The 24,839-nt window shown below is 37.5% G+C and overlaps 1 protein-coding gene across 1 annotated transcript in view; it reads right to left on the reverse strand.

Moving 5' to 3' along the window:
- Nucleotides 1–9,600: 9,600 nt before the first annotated feature.
- CASC4 (cancer susceptibility candidate 4) overlaps nucleotides 9,601–24,839 on the reverse strand; it is a 97,730-nt gene continuing 82,491 nt past the window's right edge. Inside the window, 2 exon segments of the mRNA XM_005877532.2 lie at nucleotides 9,601–10,303; nucleotides 16,608–16,775. Coding sequence (XP_005877594.1) covers nucleotides 10,236–10,303; nucleotides 16,608–16,775 — 236 coding nt within the window. The 3' untranslated portion in view covers nucleotides 9,601–10,235.

Below are 24,839 nucleotides of genomic sequence, written 5' to 3' on the forward strand. Positions count from 1 at the left end.
AAGTGTACTGTTTACTAAAACTCCAGCCACTCATAATTCAATCAGGAAATATTTATTGAGAAAGCGCAATGCTAGGACCATACTAGATGCGAGGATGTAACAGTGAATGGACATTGCCTTCCCAGAATTCAGACTATTGAAGAAGACAGACAATCTAAATACAGTGTGATAGAATGACAGGCGTTGTAGAACACACGAGGGGTGCCGGTGAGGGGGTTGGGAAGGCTTTCTTGAGATGACATCTAAGTGTGACATGAAGAATTGATGCTACAGGGGAAGAGTGTCTAGGTAAAGCAAACAGATGGGATGGGCCACATACGAGATTGCTTTGAGCAGGTGGGGAAGCAGTTCTGTGCACCGGGAATAGAGAGATGAGGCTGAGAGGTAAACAGAGCACCCTCGTGAATCTGGTGGTTTCTCTCTCAGAGTGTGAGGAAGGTGGGCTGTCTTCTGAAAGCCTTCCACAGTACAGATCCTGCCAGAGCTCTGAGTTATTTGCACCCTAAATCTTTCTAGTACAAGAATGCTCTGAATGCACATTTATTGAGAGGCTGTGGTATACAGCGTGCAGAACTGGTAGTAATCCACAAAATAATAAGATTTCTGAAAAACTAATTGGAAAGCAGCAATTACTAATTACTATACCGTCTAGGCAGTGTGTATCATCAAAAGGAATATAATATAAACTAAACAACTGCCCTAATTGATGACTAAAATAAATTTTAAATCAGGTAAAAATATATTTCTAAAAATACATTCCAAGTAGTAGTTATTTCAAGCTTTCAATCTCTTAAGACTTAAGTAAAATATGCCACTTACAAAGCACTTTTGTATGCATTTATATGCACTTTGATTCTCCCAACAAGCCTGTATTAGGTATGATTGGTCTCCCCACTCTTGAGTTAGACACTGACGGGTGTTTTTTGTTTGTTTGTTTTAAGGAGAGGAGAGACCATGGCTGGGTAGCTCAGGTTAGCGCATCCTCCAGATACGCCAAAGTTGGGAGTTGAGTCCGGGTCAGGCACATACAAGAATCAACCAATGAATGCATAAGTAAGGGGAACAATAAAAATTGATGTTTCTCTCTCTCTAAAATAAAAAAAAATGGTGGCCCCTAAGGGTCTTCTGTAAGCAGTTGCTCATAGATCTGTAATTACAAACCCACGCCCTTCGACAGCACGCGATGCCGGCGGTGGTTCTGCGATTATTCAGACCAATGGGTTTCTACCTGCCGGCCTGGGTCAAGGGACCCTCAGCATCACAGGTCAAAAATGCATCCCCAGTGTCTAGTCCAAGTGGAATATGAGATGCTTATCCAAAGATTATTTGTGGAAAATACTTAGCAAGGTGTTGTTGTTTTTTTGGTGTCTTAAATGGTAGTTAATGTCATTAAGCTTCAGTAACAACTCTGTCCAAGATTTTAGAATAAGGTAAAATTTCAAAAATATGAACTTAAAAATGAAGTCTTAAGTATATTTAGATGCAAAGCAGTAGTCACACGGGAGAAAAACATAATGCAGAACAGTGGCATGCATGCTTTTTAAGCTATTCAAAACTATTGTTATATGAAAACATTAATGAAATAGATAGTTCACTAAGTAAGTCATAGAAGTATTTGGATCTGCAACAGTGTCTTTCAGTTGGACCCACATTTCAGAGTATATGAAATATATTTACATTTTTCACCAATATATAGGGCATTCCTATATTCTATCTCTGAGCTATATTTTTATCACTCTCTTATTTATCAATCACTAAGGATGTAATATAACTATTGAAATATCAGAGCTGTCACTTTGCTCCAATATTGTGACCACTTGATGTCAATGACCATCTAAAACTTAACATGGTCAAAACTAAATTCATTTTTTTCTCAAACCTGCTACTCTGTGTGTTCTCCACCTTACAGAATACAGTTTTTCTAAAACCTAGTGTCAAATTCATGATACGTGTAATAAACGAAACCTTCAAAATATATCCTGAATCCAAACACTTTTCATCACTCTAGCTATCTTCCTAGTTCATTCTTGAACCTCCTTTAATCTTTCCAACACAGAAGCCAGAGTAATTATTTTAAACCCTTTTAAAATTTTATTTATTATATATAGACAGAGATATAAACATTGATTTGTTGTTCCACTTATTTGTGCATTCATGGGTTGTTTCTTGTATGTGCCCTGACAAGAGATAGAACCTGCAACCTTGGCCTATGAGGACGACACTCTAACCAACTGAGCTACCTAACCAGGGACTATTTTAAACCTCTTTGTAAATTTGACATCCCCCTTAAAATCTAGTCTTTTACTATGCAAGGCCCTTTATTAGCCTACTTTTGGCTACAGCACTGACTACATTTCCTACGTCTTGCTCCTTGTACTCCAGTCATACTGACCAATGAACTGTTCTTTGAAAAAAATGTATTCCTGCTTCAAAAGCTTTGTATTTGGCCTTGCTGCTGTGGCTCAGTGGTTGAGCATCAACCTATGAACCAGGAGGTCACAGCTCGATTCCCCAGCATGTGCGTGGGTTGCTGGCTTGATCCCCAGTAGGGGGCATGTAGGAGGCAACAGATCATCATGGATGTTTCTATCTCTCTCTCCCTCTCCCTCTCTGAAGTCAATAAAATATATAATTTTTTAAAAAAGAGCTTTGTATTTGTTGTTTCCTCTGCCTCTAATGCTCTTTCTCTAGATCTGTACTATTCGATAGCCACTAGCCACGTATGGGTACTCAGCACCTGAAATGTGGCTAATGTGACTGAGAAACAATTTAAGCCTAATTTTAATTAAATTTTAAAATTAATACATGAGTGACTAGCAAGGTTCCCATTTGGAGCGATGAAAACGTTCTGGAACTAGATAGTGGTGATGGTTTGCACAACATTGTGGATGTACATAATGCCACTGAATTGTACACTTTAAATGTAAATGTACAGTGTTAAATTTTATGTTTATGTATCCTTGACTACAATTAAAAAATTGCTCCTTGGTGTTTACCCAAAGGAGTTGAAAATACATGAATGTTGATAGCAGCTTTATTTATAATTGTCAAAACTTGGAGCAACCAAGGTATCCTTAAGTAGGTGAATGGATAAATTATGGTATATTCATACAATGGAATATTCAGCTAAAAAAATGAGCTTATTAAGCCATGAAGAGACATGGGGAATCTTAAATGCATATTACTAAATGAAAGAAGCCAACTTAAAAAGGCTGCATGAAGTATGATTCCAATTATCTGACATTTGGTAAAGACAAAACTATGGAGATAATGAAAAGATCAATGGTTATTAGGGTTTTAGGCTAAGGAAGGAGGAATAAGTGAAAGAGGAAATTTAGGGAAATGAAACTTCTGCCTACTACAATGGTGGTATATGTCATTATATATATTCTGCGTACTATAATGGTGGGTATATGTCATTGTACATTTGTTCAAACCCATAGAATGCACAATACAAAGTCTGAGTTCTAATGTAAACTAAAAAATTTGGTTGATAATTATGTATCGATGTTGGATTATTAATTACAACAAATAATTCTACACTGGTACAGGATGTTGATGGTGGGGAAAGCCAGGGGTGAGGAGGAGACTCTCTGTACTTTTTACCCAATTTTGCTGTAAACTGCCCTAAAAAGTAAAGTCTATTGAAAAAAAAGCTAATACATGATTGAGTCATTGGAAAACTTAAGTGTGCTTGAAACATGAGTTTGTGAATATTCTTACTCAACTATAAATGGAATGAATTCTAAATACTAATAAAATGTTTCCAATGACAATTTAGTGTCCAAATTGAGATGTGCTATAAATGAAATATATACATAGATTTCAGACTTAGTACAAAAGAATATAACATATTAAGAGTATTCCATATTGATTACATGTTAAAATGGTAATAGTTTAGATATGGGTTAAACATCAAAATTACATATTTTCAAAATGTGGCTACTAGAAAATTTAAAATCACATAGGTGGCCCTCCCTGATCATCCTATCTAAATACTAGTAGCACTCTTCCATCACTATTCTTTTATTGTGATTTATTTTTCTCATATCATTTATCACTGATTATAGAAAATATCTCTCTCTCCATGTGGCATATAAGTTCCATGAAGGCAGGGACTTTTTCATTGTTGTATCCCCAGTACTCAGAACAGTTCTCTACACATATTAGGCACTCAATAAGTAATTGAAAGGATGATCATTGTTCTTTCATGATGGAATCTTTAGGTTTATGTGTCAGAGTTGGGGTGTGAGGGTGGACAGCATCTTGAGGTTTCAAACATTTAAAGAATGAATCCCAAATCCACAATCCTAGGTCTCTCAACATTTCAACCCTCTATTTCCAAATACTTTATTCAACTACATTTGTAAGTCTTCAGGTTGTCTACTGCCATCTCTAATCTGCTATTAAACCCACCCAAGAATTTTTTTTAAAGATTTTTAATTGATTTTTAGAGAGAGAGGAAAGGAGAAACATCAAAGTGAGACCAAAACATTGATTGGTTGCCATGATCCATGTAACCCGGGCATGCATCATGACCAGGAATCAAACTAGCAACCTTTTTGGTGCATGGAACAATGCCCAACCAACTAAAGCCACACCAGCCAGGGCTTCCAATGAATTTTTTATTTCAGTTATTGTATTTTGCAGTTCTAGGTGTTTTTTTTATAATTGTCATTTCTGTGCTGAGATTCTGTTCATTATTAAAATATTTTGTTTAATCTTTGAACATATTTTTATACCTGCATTAACAAATAACAAACAATATAAAAAGTAATAACAAAGGCCATGCCAGTATTTTAAAACTATGGATCACATATTTTTGTGCCTTTGTATGTCTTAATAATTTTTATTGAATACTGGACATTGTGCATATGTTGTAGAGATTCTGAACTCCGTTATCTTCTTTAAAGTGATAATTCTTGTTTTAGCAGGTATTTCAGTTACAGATTGTTTACTTTAAATTAGTATAGGCTTGGTTTTATGTTTTGTTATTCATGTCTGTGGGAAGCCTAAGGAGTTTCATAAGGTCCAACTTGGCAGGACAACACTTCCATACGCTGTCTTCTCTGACAATGTTGTCAGAGCATGTTAGGGAAGGTCTAGAGTAGGTCTTACTAAGGCATGGTTTTTACTATTAAGGTACTTTTCTAATATTTCAACTGCATGTCACAGTTGTTAAGGAGATCTCCGCCTTGGCAGGCCCAGAAACTCAATGTCCCTTAGTACTGCTTTTATGTCAACACACTTGACCTTTGGTACCTCTGTTCCATTTTCAACTGTGTAGCAACTATCTGGTAAGCGTCAGATGGTCTTGCTCTTATTATATACAGCTCTGACTTGTGACCCCATATGGATTTCTGAGGCCACCTCTCTGAATAGCTCTCTTCTCTGATGCCAACCCCATAGATTCCAACTGCTTCAGCTGCTCCCCACTATGATCTCTGCCTTCTCAGCTCTGCACTCCAACCCATTTACACCATAGGAAGCTGTGGAGCTCAACTGCTTAAGTTTCCCTTCTCTTGGAAATTTCAGTTTTGTGCTGCCCAAAAACAGTTGCTCAATATATCTTATCCAGTTTTTATAGCTGTTACTAATCTGGAAGGGCTAGTCAAGTTATTCAACCACAGACAGAAGCAGAAATACCCCCTTGTCTCAGATTTTCTGAAATGGAACTAAGCAAAGAGGAGCAGCAACTCTCATATTTTCTTTGAAAATATGACCTGCTGGAAGTCTTGGTTAGAGCTTTGAATGAGGGAGCTGGTGTGAGAAAAGGAAGTAGAGAGAAACAGAAAGGAGTTGATGAAACAAAGTTGGTAGCATTCAAGTCCTAGTTTCAATTGTTCTCAACTCCAGGAGACTTCTGCTCTTTATGCAGTTTGCTTATATGAACCATTAAACATCCCTCTTTTTCTTGTATAGTTGATTGAATTTTTGTCTGGAACACTTATTGAGAAGAGTCTTTTAAAAGGAACTGCACAATTAGAACTGAATATTGATGAACCACATATGATGTTAAGACTTTGGAAATGTAATGATGTTTACAGTGTTTGATTGTCTTATTGGAGCCATTGAGTCAAACATGTGAGGGAAGAGAAGTTTCCAAGGTCAGCCATTATAGCAAGTGACGTTCTCCCTCTAGTTTTGTGTGTGTGTATGTTAACAGATTCTCTGCCCTTATATTTTAGCAATTTTTGGTGTTACAGCATTATACAAATGAGAAGTCAAAAAGGCAAACAATCTTCAGATTTTTTTAAATAAAGGGACTTTATTTTTTTAAATGGTTTACCTTCTTTTTTTAAATCTTATATAATAAAAGGGTAATATGCAAATAGATCAAATGGCAAAACAACCGAACTACCAATCAAAGCGTAATATGCTAATGCTATGCTAAGGATGCTCAACAGCTTGCTATGATGTGCACTGACCACTAGGGGCAGACAGTCAACTGGTTGACCAGTCACTATGACGTGCACTGACCACCAGGGAGCAGATGCTCTGACGGGTAGGTTAACTTACTGCTGGGGTTTGGCTGATCAGGACTGAGCAAGATGGGCCGGACATGCCCTGGAGCCCTTCTGCAGTCCCTCCCCAGCCAATTCGTGCACCAGTGGGGGCCCTCAGCCTGACCTGTGCCCTCTTGCAATCTGGGACCCCACAGGGGATGTTGGAGAGCTGGTTTCAGCCTGATCACACAGGCCACTCCCCTTGGGAGGGTGCCAGATGCAGGGCTCATGGCTGGCGAGCGCTGCTGTGGCAGTGTGAGCCTTTCCCGATCAGGACTGATTGGGCGTGAGCTTGAGGCAGGCACAGTGGGGCCGGGATGAGCGGGAGCGGCAGTAGGAGCTGCAGGCAGTGTTGGACTGCGGGTTTCGGCTCGATCCCTGCAGGCCACCCAGTGGGACCCCACCCGTGCACAAATTTGTGCACCGGGCCTCTAGTATTTATATATTTTTAAATTTTATTTCAGAGAGGAAGGGAGAGGGAGAAAGAGATAGAAACATCAATGATGAGAATCATTGATTGGCTGCCTCCTGCATACCTCCTACTGGGGATTTAGCCTGGAACCCGGGCATGTGCCCTTAACTGGAATTGAACCAAGGACCCTTCAGACTGTAGGCCATCACTCTATCTGCTGAGCCAAACCAGCTGGAGCAAAAGACATATTTTAGAAATCACTTTGAAGTCTGATTATGTATTTTCCCTAGAATCAACCTTTCATGTATATTTTATATTCTGCATTTTTTCTTTGTGGGTCAGTAGCAAGTGACCTGAATTGACAAGATTCTCCCTATATTACCCCTTCCATAACTCTTCAGCCTCATTTTTCTCCTCCTTGCTCATGATTTTCTAGATTCACAACTGTAATGTTTCAGTTAAGTAAAAACCTGAAAATTTGGAACCTTACAGACCTTGGAACCTTGTTTTATTTTTAATAGCTCTTATCACTATTTTAAATTACCTGGCTCATATTGATTACCTTGTGTATTGTCTGGCTGCTCCCCAGTTGAATGTAGTAAGTTCTATGAGGAAAGAAACCTGGTCTGTCTTATCCATGCAGATTCTTACTATTGTACCTAGAACAATGCTGGGCACATAGGAAGCATTCAATATCTATCATAATAAAAGCATAATTGCAAATTGACCAAAAGGTTGAACAGCAGAACGACCATCCAGACGACCTTCTGGACGAAGCCACAGCTGCGAAAGGCCTACTCTTGCACAGATTTCGTGCATCGGGCCTCTAGTTTGTTGAATAAACTAGCACAGTAAACAGCCCTGGTGTAAAAATTTCTGCCATTCTAAATTTACTCAAATTTTAATGTTAAAATGTAGCTATTTGCATCACTTAAGTGTGATGTGTGTATATATTATCAGATCAGCAAAATAGTAAAACAAGTTTAATTTTTAATTTATTAGAACCCAGTGATGATTTCAAAAGCAGTTTTCATCAAATTAACACTTAATTCAGGGCAAAAATACATTTAAAAAACCTAAATCTTAAGGCAGAAGTAAAACATTATAAAATCAGCATGTCTAATACAGACTGTAGAATGTCAGAGTTTTAAGAGATTCACATAGTATTTTATAGCATTTAAATGTTAATACAGTTGGAAATATTACCAATTGGTTCAAGATTTCTCATTTTATAAAATGTATAGACTGCTAACTGAAGAAATTTTGCAGTGTAAGTAACAACTATCTTACAACCAAATAATTGTTTTTATGACAAAATAACTAAGGCAGGAAATTTCACTGTTTTCATTTGCAAAAATTTTACAGTATTAAACATAAAGTATTTCTAGGAGTATGTTTTAGATTCATCTTCCCACTCTAACACCTAGAAGTTATACATTAATTCCCTTTAACTCCATTAAAAAAAAAATCCATGAACTATCATACCAATTCATTTATAATCCTGACTCTACTCATAGCAAAGGCATGAACTGCTTACTTTGATATGGTAGAAAAAACAATTTTAGTAAATCACTATATCTTGTCCTAGTTGCTTAATAATTTCTGAACCCAAGTTTAATAATTTATGTACCTCCAATAAGTGATAACCTTTTCTTTAAAAAAAAATCTCTATAAATGTGAATTTTGGCTAGAACCTGAGTAAAGGGGGAAGAAAGCATTTAATGTTTATGTGCAATTACCAGTAACCCTTCTGAAACACAAAGTTAGCATCCTTAAATTTCTCCTTATGATCAAAACTTTTTATTTTGGGGGTGGAGGGGTTAGATTTAGAAGTGTTTTAACTCAGAAAACAAGAATTAGCTACATATTCTACTGAAAAGTGTCAAAAAAGACAAATGCATTTAAAATAATTTTGTAAAATTAGCAAATATGAGGTTTATGGGTTCTTAACTAACATTTAAGTAATTACAAAGATTCATCTTTATTACAAACTTTTAAGCTACTTTAATAAAATGGCTGTAGACCTCACTGTACTTCTATTTATCTGTGCAATAATAAAAATCTGTTAAAAGTCCTTATTTAGTAATTCAGAAAAAGTCTAGTCAAATAATATCACTAAAACTACCAGAGAAGCTTTGAAATACTGATTGCAGATTCATTTCAAAGTTGACTTAACCTCTTTTAGAATATGGCATTTAAATCATAAATATATTCACTAACTTGAACTCTGAAAATTTAAAAATTTTAGCCAGTCCTGATTATAGTTAAACAGTACTGGTATTATATGAAAAAAAAAAATATTGTCAATCATGCATTTCACAAGTTCATGAACTAAGTAAGGTATAACTCATAAATATTATTATGTCTTTGCAGGTTATCTCAGCTTTCATCAGGCCTCACCTGAAAGCTTACCTGCCAAAACACACCAGCACTCATCCTATATAATAAAAGACTAATATGCAAATCGACCGAACAGCGGAACGACTGGTCGCTATGATGTGCACTGACCACCAGGGGGCAGACGCTCAATGCAGGAGCTGCCCCCTGGTGGTCCATGCACTCCCACAGGGGAAGCACCGCTCAGACAGAAGCCGGGCTCACAGCTGGCAAGCGCCACAGCGGTGGCGGGTGCCTCTCCTGCCTTCCGCTGTCGGACATCCCCCAAGGACTCCCGGACTGCGAGAGGGCACAAGCTGGGCTGAGGGACCCCCTCCTCGAGTTCCGAATTTCATGCAGTGGGCCTCTAGTGTAAAATAAAAGGAGTAGGGAAGTGATTTTGTACACATGGTGCCCAGTGTTTGGCTTCTAGGTTCCTGTTTTTTATCTAACTATTGTAGGTATAATTCCTGGAAGAGCATGTGATAAGGGGTGGGAACAGAACACCAGTTGAGTTAACAAGAATAAGTGCATAAAACATTTTTAAGCTGAATAATTAACTATTCTCACTGTGGTTATGTTATGTGCAACTTATATAAACTGTACAACCATTTTTTCCTGTTTGTCCATCTGAGTAAAGAATTAGGCTCAATAAAATGTAAAATATATATTAGTTTGCTTTAAACGCAAAGACTACAGTTTGTTTACTTTGTTTTTGGCTCAACTGTAATACAACCAAAAAGGTCTTTGCATTAATTATACAATATGACAAAGTTCACATATGTACATGGGTACATTCCTTCATTAAATTTTTCCTTAAGTTTAACTCAATGTATCTTTATAACTGATACAACTGATCTTTACAGCAAAAGTCAAAAAGGACAAAGTAGAAATGATTCCATTTTACAGCACTTTAGGTTTTCTAAAGTTTCCTTTAGGTTTTAAAGGACATCATTTAAACGTTTTCCATAGTCTGCAGGATCCATTTGAAGTTCTCGTTCTTCATCATCTGAAAGGGAAATAATTATGTATCAAGAATATTGTTTTTAAAATCATTTGCAGAAATCCAATTTTAAAAAGTCTCTTTTTTTCTCAGGAATTTTTCTCCTTTTTAAGGTAGTTTTCTGCTCATTATTTTACACAGTCTGCAAATAGTGTTCTATTTCTCAGTTGCTTGGCTAAAGAGGGAAAAGTCTGTAACTATTTTGGAAGATTACTTCATTTTAACAAATCTTTTAATGATAGATTGGAAAGATGGATGGATGGATAGATGGATAGATGGATGGAAGAAAGGGAGGGAGGGAGGGAGGGAGGGAGGGAGGTAGATAAATATAGTCAGCAAAACTTTAGGAACCCACAAACATTGAGGAGGTGATCCTTTTATATATTATTTCTATATAAATGAAGTCATTTTAATTAAAGCTTTGGTAGAAACTTCTATGTATATTTTTTTCATGTCTTTAAAAATAACCTTTTTTAAATTATAAAATTAATCCTTAGTCATCAGATAAAAATTATAAGATAAACATTACTCATAATCCTAACATTTAACATTTTAGTGAATTTCTTTGCTTCTCTGCAAAGAGTTTACTAGTTAATTTCTTAAATAGAGTATACAAACCAAAACTTAATTCTTTACCAAAAAGAAAATATTTATTACATAATATTGTTAGATAGTAATATCCCTAAAGTCACTGAGTAACTATATATATATTTGGCGGGGGGTGTTAATTCTCACCTGAGGATATTTTTTTCCATTGATTTTTAGAGAGAATGGAGGTGGGGGAAGGAGGAAGGGAGATGTGACACTTTGATTGGTTGCTTCCCACAAACTCTCTGATTGGGACTAGGGATTGAAACTGCAACCCAGGTAGATGCCCTTTTTAGGAATTGAACCCACAATCCTTCGTTGTACTAGCCAATGCTTTAACCAGTGAACAAACTGGCCAGGGCAAGTAGCTATATGAAGCAACTCTATATAGTGCTTTGGAGTTTGACTTATTTGGCTACTCACAGGTTTTCCTGGGTCCTTTATAGGTATCACCTGTCACTTCACATTACTGTCAGTTTATCCTATATAATAAAGAGCTAATATGCAAATGGCCATCACGTCCTCACGCCATCACGCTGTAACGGCTCAGACACTCAACACTGGGGAGAGAGGAATGGGGACCAGACTGGCACAAATGAGCTCGCGAGAGAGAAATGGGGACCAGCCAGGCTGTGGTCCGGGAGAGGGACAAGCCGCCTGCCACATGGTCCCAGGAGCCAGCAGCTGTGCCTGCGCCTGCAGCCTGGGAGAGGGACAAGCCACATGCTCCACGGTCCCGGGTGCCATGCGGCTGGGCTGCAGCCTGGGAGAGGGACAAGCTGCCTGCCCTGCGGTGCCTGTGGCCTGGAACGGGAGAGGGACAAGCCGCACTCCCCGAGATCCTGGGTGCCAGCAGCTGGGGCTGCGGCCCGGGAGAGGGACAAGCCGCCTGCCCAGCAGTCCTGGGCGCCAGCGGCTGTGCCCGCAGCCCAGGAGAGGGATAAACCGCCCACCCCACGGTCCCGGGTGCCTGTGGCTGCGGCCCAGGCGAAGCTGCCTGCCCATGGTCCCCTGCAGCTGCGGCCAGCCCAGGGGAAGCTGGCCTGGGTCCTGGGTGCCTGTGGCCGGCCAGAGGGAGGGAAGCCTGGGTCCCAGGTGCCTGCGACCAACTGGAGGAGGGAATCCTGGGTCCCTGGTGTGGGGCGAGGCAGAGGTGGTTAGGGGCGATCAGGCCAGCAGAGGAGAAGTTAGGGGAGATCAGGCCAGTAGGGGCGATCAGGCAGGCAGACAGAGGTAGTTAGGGGCGATCAGGCAGGCAGAGGTTGTTAGGGACGATCAGGCAGGCAGGCAGAGGGGTTAGGGGTGATCAGGCAGGCAGGCAGTCAGGTGAGCGGTTAGGAGCCAGCAGTTCTGGATTGCGAGAGGCAGTCAGACATCCCCCGAGGGGTCCCGGATTGGAGAGGGTGCAGGCTGGGCTGAGGGACCTGACCTCCCCCCGTGCAAGAATTTCGTGCACCAGCCCTCTAGTCTGTCAATAATAATCCTTCTTTCCTAATTTTGCTACAAACTACAGGTTTTGAAATAAGACTGCTCAGAGTACTAAAATATTAGAACAAGAATGAAAAGTATTTTGCCCTGGTAGGTTGCTCAGTGGTTAGAGCATTGGCCTGTGGACTGAAGAGTGATAGGTTCGATTTCTGGTCAAGGTCATGTACCTTGGTTGCAGGCTCAACACCCAGCCCTGGTCAGGATGAATGCAAGAGGCAACCAATCAATGTGTCTCACGTTGATGTTTCTCTCTCCTCCCTCTTTCCTCTCTCTCTTTTCTCTTCTCTCTGTCTCTCTCCCTCTCCCTCTGTCTTCCCTTCCTTCACTCTCTCTCTAAAAAAAATAAAATAATAATAATGGAAAAAATATCTTCAAGTGAGGATTAAAATTAAAAAAAAAGAATGAAAAGTATTTCAATCAGAGCCTAAGAGGCTCCCTTTTTAGTACATAGCTTTTAATGATACCTTTTGGCTCCTGCAGTCTTAAAAAATGACTTCTCTTACTTTCTGGTTCATGTTACAGTTACCCAATAGCTTAGTTTTTGATAGATTAAGGTGTTACTATCTAGAAATATAATTTAATTCAACAAACACAGAGTGTTACAGTGTGAAAGACCCTGTTCTAAGTGCTGAACAAATATTTAAATCATATAACCCACATAACTGTTGAATTAGATAACTATATCTATCCTTATTTGACAGATGAGAAAACTGAGGCATAGAGGTTACATAATTCACAAGGTGACACAGTTGGGATTCAAATCCAGGCAGTCTTGGCTTAGAATCAGGCATTTAAGCACTGTGCTAAGCTCCTTTTATAGATATATTTAGTAATATGCATTGCATATTCTATTAATCAAATTAGGAACTTCTTTGAGATTAAAGATAAGAGTACAGGGAATTTGTAAACGTCTATCTCCTAGTTACAATGAAGAAGGGATTAAACAGGGGTCCTCAAACTACGGCCCGCGGGCCACATACAAATACAAATATTGTATTTGTTCCCGTTTTGTTTTTTTACTTCAAAATAAGATATGTGCAGTGTGCATAGGAATTTGTTCATAGTTTTTTTTTAAACTATAGTCCGGCCCTCCAACGGTCTGAGGGACAGTGAACTGGTCCCCCGTTTAAAAAGTTTGAGGGCCCCTGGATTAAAAAGTTTGATGGCCCCATCCATCAGATGTGCAGTCTTTCCAAAGTAGATCTTTAAGAAGTCAGGAAAAATATTTTTACACTAATGTAAATAAAATATTTCTTTTAGGATGCTTCAGGAAACCAGGAACTAAAAGCCAAAATAAACCAGGACTGTAAACACAGGAAAATTAGGCTTCACTTAATTCTATAAGAAAACACTATGTATACAGTGTTGACTCAAATGATTAATACATATGAACAGACATCAGAGATAAAGCTGGAACCCTTCAGCTCTCTATTGGTAGAGATGCTACCCAAATCTGCATTTTATAAACCAGAGTTTTGGAGACCAAAGCCAGAGTGTTTTGGAGACCAAAGTCAGAGCTGAAGCCCAAATCTCAGTCCTGCAGCTGGAATCTCTAATACTAGGTATACAAGGGAAAACTCCTCCTAATACTAGAGAGAGCAGAGAAGAGTCCCTATGGCTAGAACCTTGTTTTGATATCTCTAGCTGCAGAGTCTTGATGGCTGGAGTAGTTTCCATTTTCTTTCCTGAGTTTGGGAAAAGATGTACGTCAGGCATGCTAAAATCTGAAACACATTTCCCATAATACTTGTGTTATATGTAGTGATTCCACTGTGAATGTAACCACAGCATTTTAGCACTGAGAAGAACACTTGTTAAGTACTCTCACATTACAGATGAATAAATTTTGGCCCAGAGAGTTTAAGTGACTTGAAAAGCAATACACAGCTCATCTCCTAACTCTCAGGCTAATGTGTTTTTCCACTCTACTGCCTGCTTTGGCTACAAGTACAAACTGGGCTGGGAACTCAACCATTATTTCTACAATGAAGCTATGAAGAAATACTTTTAAATTCCAAGTATTCAAACTTAATTAGGGAATAGCCACAATTTCCTCTCCACACTTTTTGAACAATTAATACTATACCTAAAAATTTTAAACGTGAAACATTTTTAATCATGAAAATGTGTTTAAAATTATTTGGGTCTCCCATATTTCTTTTTTGTCATCTCACCCAAACTTATTCCTCTTTATTTGCTGGAGTTGATGTTCTTGCATCTTTCTGTTCCCTATAATAAGAGTCCCCTTGGTAGCTGCCCTTTCCTCGGCTGCTATCATTAGTGAACCCCCAAATGGGACAAAAATGTTAAATGGCAAACCCCAGCTCAAGTAAAATTCACTTGCAAATGAAGAAACCCAAAAATTGACCAATCCCCTCCCTACTTCACTGAGGATATCATCCTAGATCATTTCTTTATTTATATTCCTTAGAATCAATAGATTAATTTTCTTGTAAAAGTAAAGGCAGGCAGCATGAGGGTAATGAGGACCTACAGTGGACAGTGGCAATGAGAACTGAGGGTAGGAGAGAGAGAAGGGTACTGGAAAGAGAGAGAGCGAGAAGGCGATGAAGAGAAATGTACCTGCTATGGATAAAAATATTAAACTGAAGTTTTGTGATAAAAGTCATTACCTTTAAGACAGCCAAAATATAAGAAATGATTTTCAATTATAGTTGAAATTAATTGTTCTAATGAAAACCTAAAATTATCTGAGACAGAAGCCCTTCTGAAAGAAAACTAGAAATGTTTAAAGTGTAAACCAAGCAAGCTTATTAAGACCAGAAGTAAGTTAAAGGGTTATTACTCCAGTCACAGTTATAAGAATAAAAATTAAATGAGAAAAGGATAAAAGTATTAGTTAACAACATTTACTGAGCACCCTATGAGTGCTAAAAACTATGGGTGGTGGGGAGGACTATGAAGGCAGAAAAAGATACAAACGAAATAGAAGGCAAAATAAATGAAAATTCCTGCCCTCTACGGGCTTACATTCTAATTGGTGATATGATATAAATATATGTAATGCAACATTATAAATAACTGCAAATAAGTATAACTCGAACAAATCACAAAAGTAGTAAGAAAAAATGGTAAGATTTATGAAAATGGATAAGAGTATAGAAGAAGTGAGTATAATTTATTCAAAAGACCAAAAAGTGAGTTCTCATTAACAAATCCTTAACTACTAACATTTATTAATCTCTTTCTATTCCCAATAACCATTCTTCTAAAACTAGAATGGGCTATCAAAACAGTGCCTAGGAGGAAGTCAGAGTCTTTGGTTTCCCTTTTTCTATTAAATATGTAGTATTCTAGGACAACTACATTTTCTTCTGAGTTTTATCAGAACAACTCTTGTTATGAACCTAAATAAAATTTAATTACCTTAAAAAGAGTTAAGGAGTAAATCAAGACAGTTACATTGGGAAAATATTGCATGCATAATATTATAAAATCTAAAACACACACATTAACTTTATAATCAACTTTTATAGAAAAAGGAAAAGCTCCACAAATACTACTAAGTGATGTAAGCAGGCAGAAAACAGGCCTTCACACTTGCAAAGAAGCAACACACACTAATATGCATGCATGGGCAGGGCTGCATGCACACAGGTAGATTCTGAACTTTCACTAAAAGCTCAGAAGTAACACAGTTAACAAGGAAAATATGTTGAATCTGTGTATTAAACATAAAACAGATAAATCTTCACAAACTGTTAAAAATAAATTTTAAACCTCAGAAAAAAATTTTGAAAACAAACTTTCTATGCTGAATCAGTAGTAAAATAATTTTATCTTCAGTGTAGAGGAGACTATTTCCTTTGCAGCTTCCCTGATAACAAAAGGGCTATCTGATCAATATTTGTACCTAGAATAACTGAAATGCTTTCAGATGAGAAACTGAAAAGGGGAATTATTTTCTGGGAGTACTTGTCTAGGACCATTTTAAACAATTTAATTCTAAAATTTCTCAAGATTCTGAGTTTCAAATTGTGTCTATATCAATAACACATATAACTACAATTGATAACAATTAAAATAATTTATTTATAAATTTATTAATACCACTATCATAAAATTGATTTCAAAATACAATTGAAAAACTGCACTGAACCTCTTTGTATTAAGACTGTACTGCTACTAATGAGTGGGAAAATTCTACACAAATTCAACCAAATTGGATTGGTGGGTTTCATGGTCACAGCATGGAAGCCAGGCCCAAGCTCACCTTGGACGTCTTCCTCTCCACCATCACCATCTTCTTCCTCATTGTAAGCCAGCTCAGCCTGCTTGTCTGCCTCATACTCACCTACGTTACCATCATCCCCATTATAATCCGCCAGTTTAGAGCCATGCTGCGGATCAACAGGGGATTCATTCTCATCAAAGAATCGGCCTGTGAAGTAGGTAGAGGATTAATTCCAGAGTAAAAAGAGAAGAAAAGAAGGGAGGGACCTGTACTGAAGGCAGATCAGAAAGTAGTCAAGTGAAAACTGGGAACTTTCACGACACTGGTTATACAGATATATTTTGTGAAAGTTATTCAAGACAAAAGGAAAAAAGAATGAAAAGAGAAAATAATTTTTATTTAAGAAGTTTTGTGTGGCTCACTGGTTGAGTGTCAACTCATAACCAAGAGGTCACCAGTTCGATTCCTGGTCAAGGCACATCCCCAGTGAGGGGTGTGCAGGAAGAAGCTAATGCATGATTCTCTCTCATTGTTGAGTATCTCTCTTTCCCTCTCCCTTCCTCTTTCTCTAAAAATCAATAAAAACATTTTTTTAAAATTTCTTTTGTTTTAATTTTAGTAAGGTTATATAATGTTTTCTTAAAGAAAAGGGTACCATATTCAGGATTGTTTTCCTAATAACCAAGGACTTCTCTGATATAAGTATTTGTCTAATTTAACACTTTAAGAGAATACTTTTATTACTAGAAAAAATGCATATTTGAAATTTGCAGTCATTTATTGCTTTATGAAATAGCACTTTCCTGAATAATTTTGGCAACTTTTTCATTTAAAAATAAACAACTACGCAGACTAACTTTTTTTTTTGATACTAAGAGAAACTGACACACCTGAGAACTATCTTTTTTTTAAAAAAAATGTTTTTATTGATTTTAGAGAGAGAGGAAGAGAGAGGGATAGAAACATCAATGAGATGAAAGAGAAACATCAATCGGCTGCCTCCCGCATGCCTCCTACTGGAGATCAAACCCACAACCTGGTGACCTCTTGGTTCATGGGTCAACACTCAACCACTGAGCCACACTGGCCGAGCCTGAGAACTATCTTAAGTTCCTCCAGTAACAGTGATTCACTATAGGCATGAATTGATTTCCAAGGAGGGATGGCAGAGAGAGTAAACTATGAGAATCCCTAGTGGTATGTGTTTTGAAAAAACAACCCAATTACTTATGACTTATTCTTTCCCATTTCCTAAAAGTCAATGGTAGAAGAAACTTAAGAAAGTTGACCTACATGAAGCTGTGATATTGTACACATTAATAACAACTAGAAACCAAGAAGAGCAACAGATATAACACCTACACTAGAAAGCTATTAACAACCAGGCAGTGAAAATAAAAATGTTAGACAAACTAAGATCTGACTCACAAACACAAGTTAAACTCTACTTTGACATTAAATTTAAGCACCACAAAAAAAAAATTTTATTCCAATCCCTAAAATATGACATTAACTTCCTCATGGTGTAGGAATTGAAGACTTCAAAAAAATTATAACAACTTTCTGTAATAGGTCTAAAATTTTTGGAATTATACTATAAAAATTTACATTGCAATGAGACAATCAGAAAAAAAAAAACTTCCTCTGCTTGGAAAGAAAGGTTAAGTGCAAATGAAAAGAAAAATATGGAGGTATTGGCTAATTCTATAGATGGTTCAACACATCATCAGGCCAATATATTTCTTTCTCTTTAAAATGTACTTATTAAATTTATAGGGGTGACACTGGTCCACATGAACATATAGGTTCAGGTGTGGGTCTCTATGTTACAAGATCTATATGTTATTCCATGTGCCCACCACCTAAAGTCAAATCTTCTCCCATCACCATATATTAGGAGCCTCTTCTCCCACTACCCACTTCCCTCTGGCAATCACCACGCTGCTGTTTGTATTCACGAGTTTCAGTCTTATATCCCACATCTGAGCGAAATCATATAGTTCTTAGCTTTTTCTGACTGACTAATATTTCACTTAGCATAGGTTTTCAAAGTCCATCCATGTTGTTGCAAATGGCGTTATTTCATCCCTTCTTATGGCTGAGTAGTATTCCATTGTGCACATGTACTATGTCTTCTTTATCTAGTCTTCTATCACAGGACACTTTGGTTGTTGCCATGTCTTGGCCAGACATGTAATCCCATAAAAATCCCAATTCTATTTAAATAATGCTGCAATGAATATAGGGATGCATATATCTTTGCGAATACATGATTTTGAGTTTTTCGGGTATATACCCAGGAGAGGGATTGCTGGGTTGTATTGTAGCTCTATTCCTAATTTTTTGAGGAATTGCCAGACTGCTTTCCAGAGTGACTGTACCAGTCTACATTCCCATCAGCAGTGAATGAGGGTTCCCTTTTTTCCACAACCTCCCAACACTTATTGCTTGTCCTATATAATAAAAGCCTAATATGCTAAATGTCTGGTCATCCGTTCAACCAATCAAAGCATAATATGCTAATGATATGCTAAGGCTGCTCAACCACTCACTATGACATGCACTGACAACCAGCTGGCAGACAGTTGACCGATCGACCAGTTGCTATGATGTGTACTGACGACCAGGGGCAGACACTCCAACTGGTAGGTTAGCTTGCTGCTGGAGTCCGGCCAATTGGGACTGAGCGAGATGGGCCAGACATGCCCTGGAGCCCTCCTGTGGACCCTCCCTAGCTGGCCAACCTCCTGCGTCCCTCCCCAGCCCCGATCGTGCACCGGTGGAACCCCTCAAGGGATGTTGGAGAGCCCGTTTCAGCCCAATCCCGCAGGCCAGGCCAAGGGACCCACTGGTGCATGAATTCATGCACTGGGCCTCTAGTCTTGTTGATAATGGCCACTCTAACAAGTGTAAGGTGGTATCTCATTGTAGTGTTTTTTTAATTTCTGTGTGTGTTTTGTGTGTGTGTGTTTGAATCCTCACCCAAGGATATTTTTCCATTGATTTTTAGAGGGAGTGGAAGGGAGGGGGAGAGACAGAGAGAGAGAAACATTGATGTGAGAGAGACACATCAATTGGTTGCCTCCTGCAAGTGAACTGCTGGGGATTGAGCCTGCAACTGAGGTATTTGCCCTTAAGAGGGAATTAAACTTGCAATCCTTCAGTCCTGAGGCCAATGTTCTATTCACTGAGCCAAACTTGGCTCATTGTAGTTTTGATTTCCATTTCCCTAATTGCCAGTGAGGTTGAACATGTTTTCATGTATCTATTGGCTGTTTGATGTCTTCTTGGGAGAGGGGTATTTCCAGGTCCTCTGCCCACATTTGGATTGGGTAGTTTGTTTGTTTAGTGTTGAGTTTTATGAGTTCTTTATCTATTTTGGAAATTAAACCTTTGTTGGAGCTACTATTTGCAAATATCATCTCCCACCTGGCTGGCTGCTTCTTTGTTTTGTTGTCAGCTTCTTTCACGGTGCAGAAGCTTTTTAGTTTGATATAGTCCCATTCATTTATCTTTGCCTTTACTTCCCTTGCCTTTGGGGTAAGTTCATAAAATGTTCTCTATGACCAAGGTCCATAAGTTTAGTACCTATATTTTCTTCTATGTAATTTATTGTTTTGGGTCTTATATTTAGGTCTTTTATCCATTTTGAATTAATTTTTGTAATCCAGCTTCATTCATTTGCATGTGACTTTTCTTTTCTCCTAGCAACATTTATTGAAGAACTCTTTTCACTCCATTGTGTGCTTCTGGCTCCTTTGTCAAAAATTATCTGTCCATATACATGTGGTTTTATAGCTGGGCTCTCTAGTCTGTTCCTTTGATCTGTGTGTTGGTTTTTCTCCCAATACCATGTTGTTTTGATTATCATAGCTTTGTAGTATAATTTGAAGTCAGGCAACGTGATAACTATAGCTTTGTTCTTTTTTCTCAGGATTGCTTTGGCTATCTGGAGTCTTTTGTGGTTCCATACAAATCTAATTATTTCTCCTAATATTTCTTTAAAAAATAGCATTGGGATTTTTATGGGACTGCATTAAATCTGTATATTGCTTTGGGTAAAATGGCCATTTTAACTATGTTGAGTCTTCCAATCCATGAACATGAATATTTTTCCATTTTGTTGTGTCTTTTTCAACTTCTTTTAAGAATGCTTTGTACTTTTCATTATTTAGGTCTTTCGCATTCTTTGTTAAGTTTATTCCTAGATATTTTATTCTTTTGGTTGAAATTGCAAAAGGAATTGCTTTTTTCATTTCTTTTTTTGAAGTTTTGTTGTTAGTATACAGGAAGGCAATACATTTTTCCACACTGATTTTGTATCCTGCATTTGATTGTATTTATTGTTTTAATAGGGTTTTTTGTTTTGCTTGTTTTTTTGTGGAGTCTTGGTTTTTTTTATATATAGAATCATGCCATCTGCAAAAAGTGACAGTTTAACTTTTTCCTTCCCTATTTGGATGCTTTTTAGTTATTTCGCTTGCCTTATTGCTCTGGCCAGGGTTTCCAGCACTATGTTGAATAAGAGTGGTGAGAGTGGCCAAAACCGGTTTGGCTCAGTGGATAGAGCTTTGGCCTGCGGACTAAAGGGTCCCAGGTTTGATTCTGGTCAAGGGCATGTACCTGGGTTGTGGGCACATCCCCAGTAGGGGGCGTGCAGGAGGCAGCTGATCGATGTTTCTCTCTCATCAATGTTTCTAACTATCTCTCTCCCTTCCTCTCTGTAAAAAATCAATAAAATATATTTTTAAAAAAAGAGTGGAGTGGTGAGAGTGGACATCCTTGTCTTGTTCCTGATCTTAGAGGAAAAGCTTTCAGTTTTTCACCATTGAGTTTGATATTAGCTGAGGGTTTATCATAGATGGACTTTAATATGTTGAGGTACTTTCCTTCTATTCCTATTGTATTGAGTGTTTTAATCATAAATGGATGTTGGATCTTATTAAATGCTTTTTCCTGTATCTACTGATAAGATCATATAATTTTTATCCTATCTTTTGTTAATGTGGTGTATTACATTGATTGATTTGGGTATCTTAAACCATCCTAGAATGAACTCTACTATTTGTGATGTATTATTTTTTGGATGTACTTTTGTATTCAATTTGCTAGTATTTTGTTTAGGGTTTTTGCATCTTTATTCATCAGAGATATTGGTCTGTAGTTTTCTTTTTTTGTGTTATCTTTGCCAGGTTTTGGTATCAGGGTTATATTGGCCTCATAGAATGTGTTAAGAAGTATTGCCTCTTCTTTAATTTTTTGGAAGAGGTTGAGAAGGATAGTTTTTAAGTCTTCCTTGAATGTTTGGTAGAATTCCCTGGTGAAGCCATCTGGTCCTGGACTTTCATTTTTTGGGAGGTTTTTGATGGTTGTTTCAATTTCCTCACTGCCGATTGGTCTATTTAGATTTTCCAGTTCTTCATGATTTAGTCTAGGAAGGTTATAAAAATCTAGGAACTTATCCATTTCTTCTAGATTATTGAATTTGGTGGCATATAGTCTTTTATCATATTCTAGAGTGATCTTTGTATATCTATAATATCTGTGGTGACTTCTCTCTCATTTATGATTTTGTTTATATGGGTCTTTTCCTTTTTTTCTTTTTTAAGTCTAACCAGGAATTTGTTGATTTAATTAATCTTTTCAAAGAACCAGCTCTTTGTTTTATTAATTTTTTGTATAGTCTTTTTGTTCTCTATTTCATTCAATTCTGTTTTAATTTTTATTATTTCCTTTCTTCTGCTGACTTTGTGTTGCTTTTGTTCTTCCTTTCCTACTTCTTTAAGATATGATATTAGGTTGTTTACTTGGGATTTCTCTCATTTTCTGAGATAGGCCTGTAATGATATTAATTTCCCTCTTAATACTGGTTTTGCTGCATCCCAGGAAGTTTTGATATATTGTATATTCATTCTTATTTGTCTCTATATATCTTTTGATCTCATATTTTATTTCTTCTTCAACCCAGTCATTTTTTAGTTGCATGTTGTTTAATCTCCACATATTTGTGGGTGTCTTTACTTCCTTTTTGCAGTTGATTTCTAATTTCAAGGCATTGTATTTGGTATTTCAAGAGAATATGCTTGGTATAATTTCAATCTTCTTGAACTTTTTGATGCTAGTTTTGTGACCCAAAACTACCGTTGAGAATGTTCCATGTGCACTGGAGAAGAATGTATAATCTGATGTTCTGGGATGAAAGGTTCTATAATGTCAATTATGTCCATTTGGTCTAGTGTTTCATTTAAGGCTGATAGTTCTTTACTGATTTTCTGTTTGGTTGATCTGTTTAGAGCTGCCAATGGATTATTAAGTTCTTCAACTCTGATTGTGTTTTGATGTGTTTCTCCCATTAGTTCTGTGAGTAGTTATTTTATATATTTCGGTGCTTCCTGGTTGGGTACATATATATTATGAAGTGTTATGTTTTCTTGATGTAGTGTCCCCTTTATCATTACAAAGTGCCCATCTCTGTCTCTTATTCTCTCTGTTATCTTGAAGTTTATTTTGTCAGATATAACTATGGCTATACCTGCTTTTCTGTGGATGTTATTTGCTTGGAAAATCATTTCCCACCCTTTTACTTTGAATCTACCTTTGTCTTTGCAGCTTAGATGTGTCTCTTGTAGGCAGCATATGGTTAGGTTTTGTTTGCTGATCCACTCTGCTACTCTGTGCCTTTTTATTGGTGAATTCAGGCCATTTACATTTACGGTAATTATTTATGTATGAGGATTTTCTATAGCCATTTTGTCTTTTATTTCCTGGTAGCTCTGTACCTTCATTGGTTCTTTTCCTTAGTGTTTCTATTGTTTTTGTTTGGTGGTATTCCATACTTCTTTCCTCTGTTTCCTCCTTTTTAAGCTATGTGTCCTGGTTTGCAGATTTTTGTGTGTGGTTACTTACCATAAGGTTTATAAAGAGTAAACTTGCATATATACCATAGCTGATTTTCTTTTGAGTGTATCCGATCTTCATCCTCCTTTACCAATTCAGGACTTTCCCCCTTCTTGTTTTATGTTTTTGTTGTCACAAATTATCCCTGTTTATGTTGTTGGTGATCTTACTTGTAGTGTTGTGATCTTATGCTCTTTGTTTCAGGTAGAATAACTCCCTTGAGTATTTTCTTCAATGGAGGTTTTCTGGTGACAAAATCCCTCAGCTTCTGTATGTCTGGGAATGTCTTTATTTCTCCTTCATATTTAAAGGATTATTTTGCTGGATATATAATTCAGCTGGTAGTCTCTCTTTCAGATGTTCAAATATTTGGTTCTATTATCTTCTGGCTTGTAGAGTTTCTGCTGAGAAACTGAATGAAATTCTGATGGTTTTCTTTTTTTAAAAAAATATTTTGATTTTTTACAGAGAGGAAGGGAGAAGGATAGAGAGTTAGAAACATCGATGAGAGAGAAACATCGATCAGCTGCCTCCTGCACACCGCCCACTGGGGATGTGCCCGCAACCAAGGTACATGCCCTTGACCGGAATTGAACCTGGGACCTTTCAGTCCTCAGGCCGACGCTCTATTCACTGAGCCAAACCTGTTAGGGCCTGATGGTTTTCCTTTGTAGGTCACTTTCTTCTTTTCCCCTGCTTTGAGAATTTTTTCTGAGTCATCAATTTTTTACAGTTTTAATACCAAGTACCTTAGAGAAGTCTTCTTTGGGTTGAGGTAACTAGGTGTTCTGTTTGCTTCCTGGATGTGAGGATCTAGTTCTTTCCATAGGTTTGGGAAATTCTCATTTACTATTTGCTTGAATAGGTTCTCCATATCCTGTTCCCTCTCTTGCTCCTCTGGAATACCCATAATTCTAATAGTGCTTTTTCTGATGGAGTCAGATAATTCTCATAGGGCTATTTCATTTTTCTTTATGCTCAGGTCTCTTTCTTCTTCCCTCTGCATCATTTCTAGATTCCTATTTTCAATATCACTAATTTTTACCTCCATCTGGTTGGTTCTGTTTTCTATGTTCAGTAGTTCACACTTAATCTCCTTAAGTGCATCCTTCTATTCCAAGATTTCTGATTGATTCTTTTTTAAAGTTTCAATCTGTTTGGTAAAGCACTCATTTTGTTTATTGATTTGTTTTCTGAGTGCACTGCATTACCTGTCTATATTTTCTCATCTCTGGTTGAGTATTTTCAGAACTGCCAAGGTTGTGGGTTCAATCTCTGATCAAAACACATACAAAAAGCAACCAATGAATACATGGATAAGTAGAACAATAAAGCTCTCTCTCTAAAATCAATAAATTGATAAAATAAATAAAT

The sequence above is a fragment of the Myotis brandtii genome, unplaced genomic scaffold, assembly GCF_000412655.1.
Source record: "Myotis brandtii unplaced genomic scaffold, ASM41265v1 scaffold521, whole genome shotgun sequence".
Classification (NCBI taxonomy): domain Eukaryota; kingdom Metazoa; phylum Chordata; class Mammalia; order Chiroptera; family Vespertilionidae; genus Myotis; species Myotis brandtii.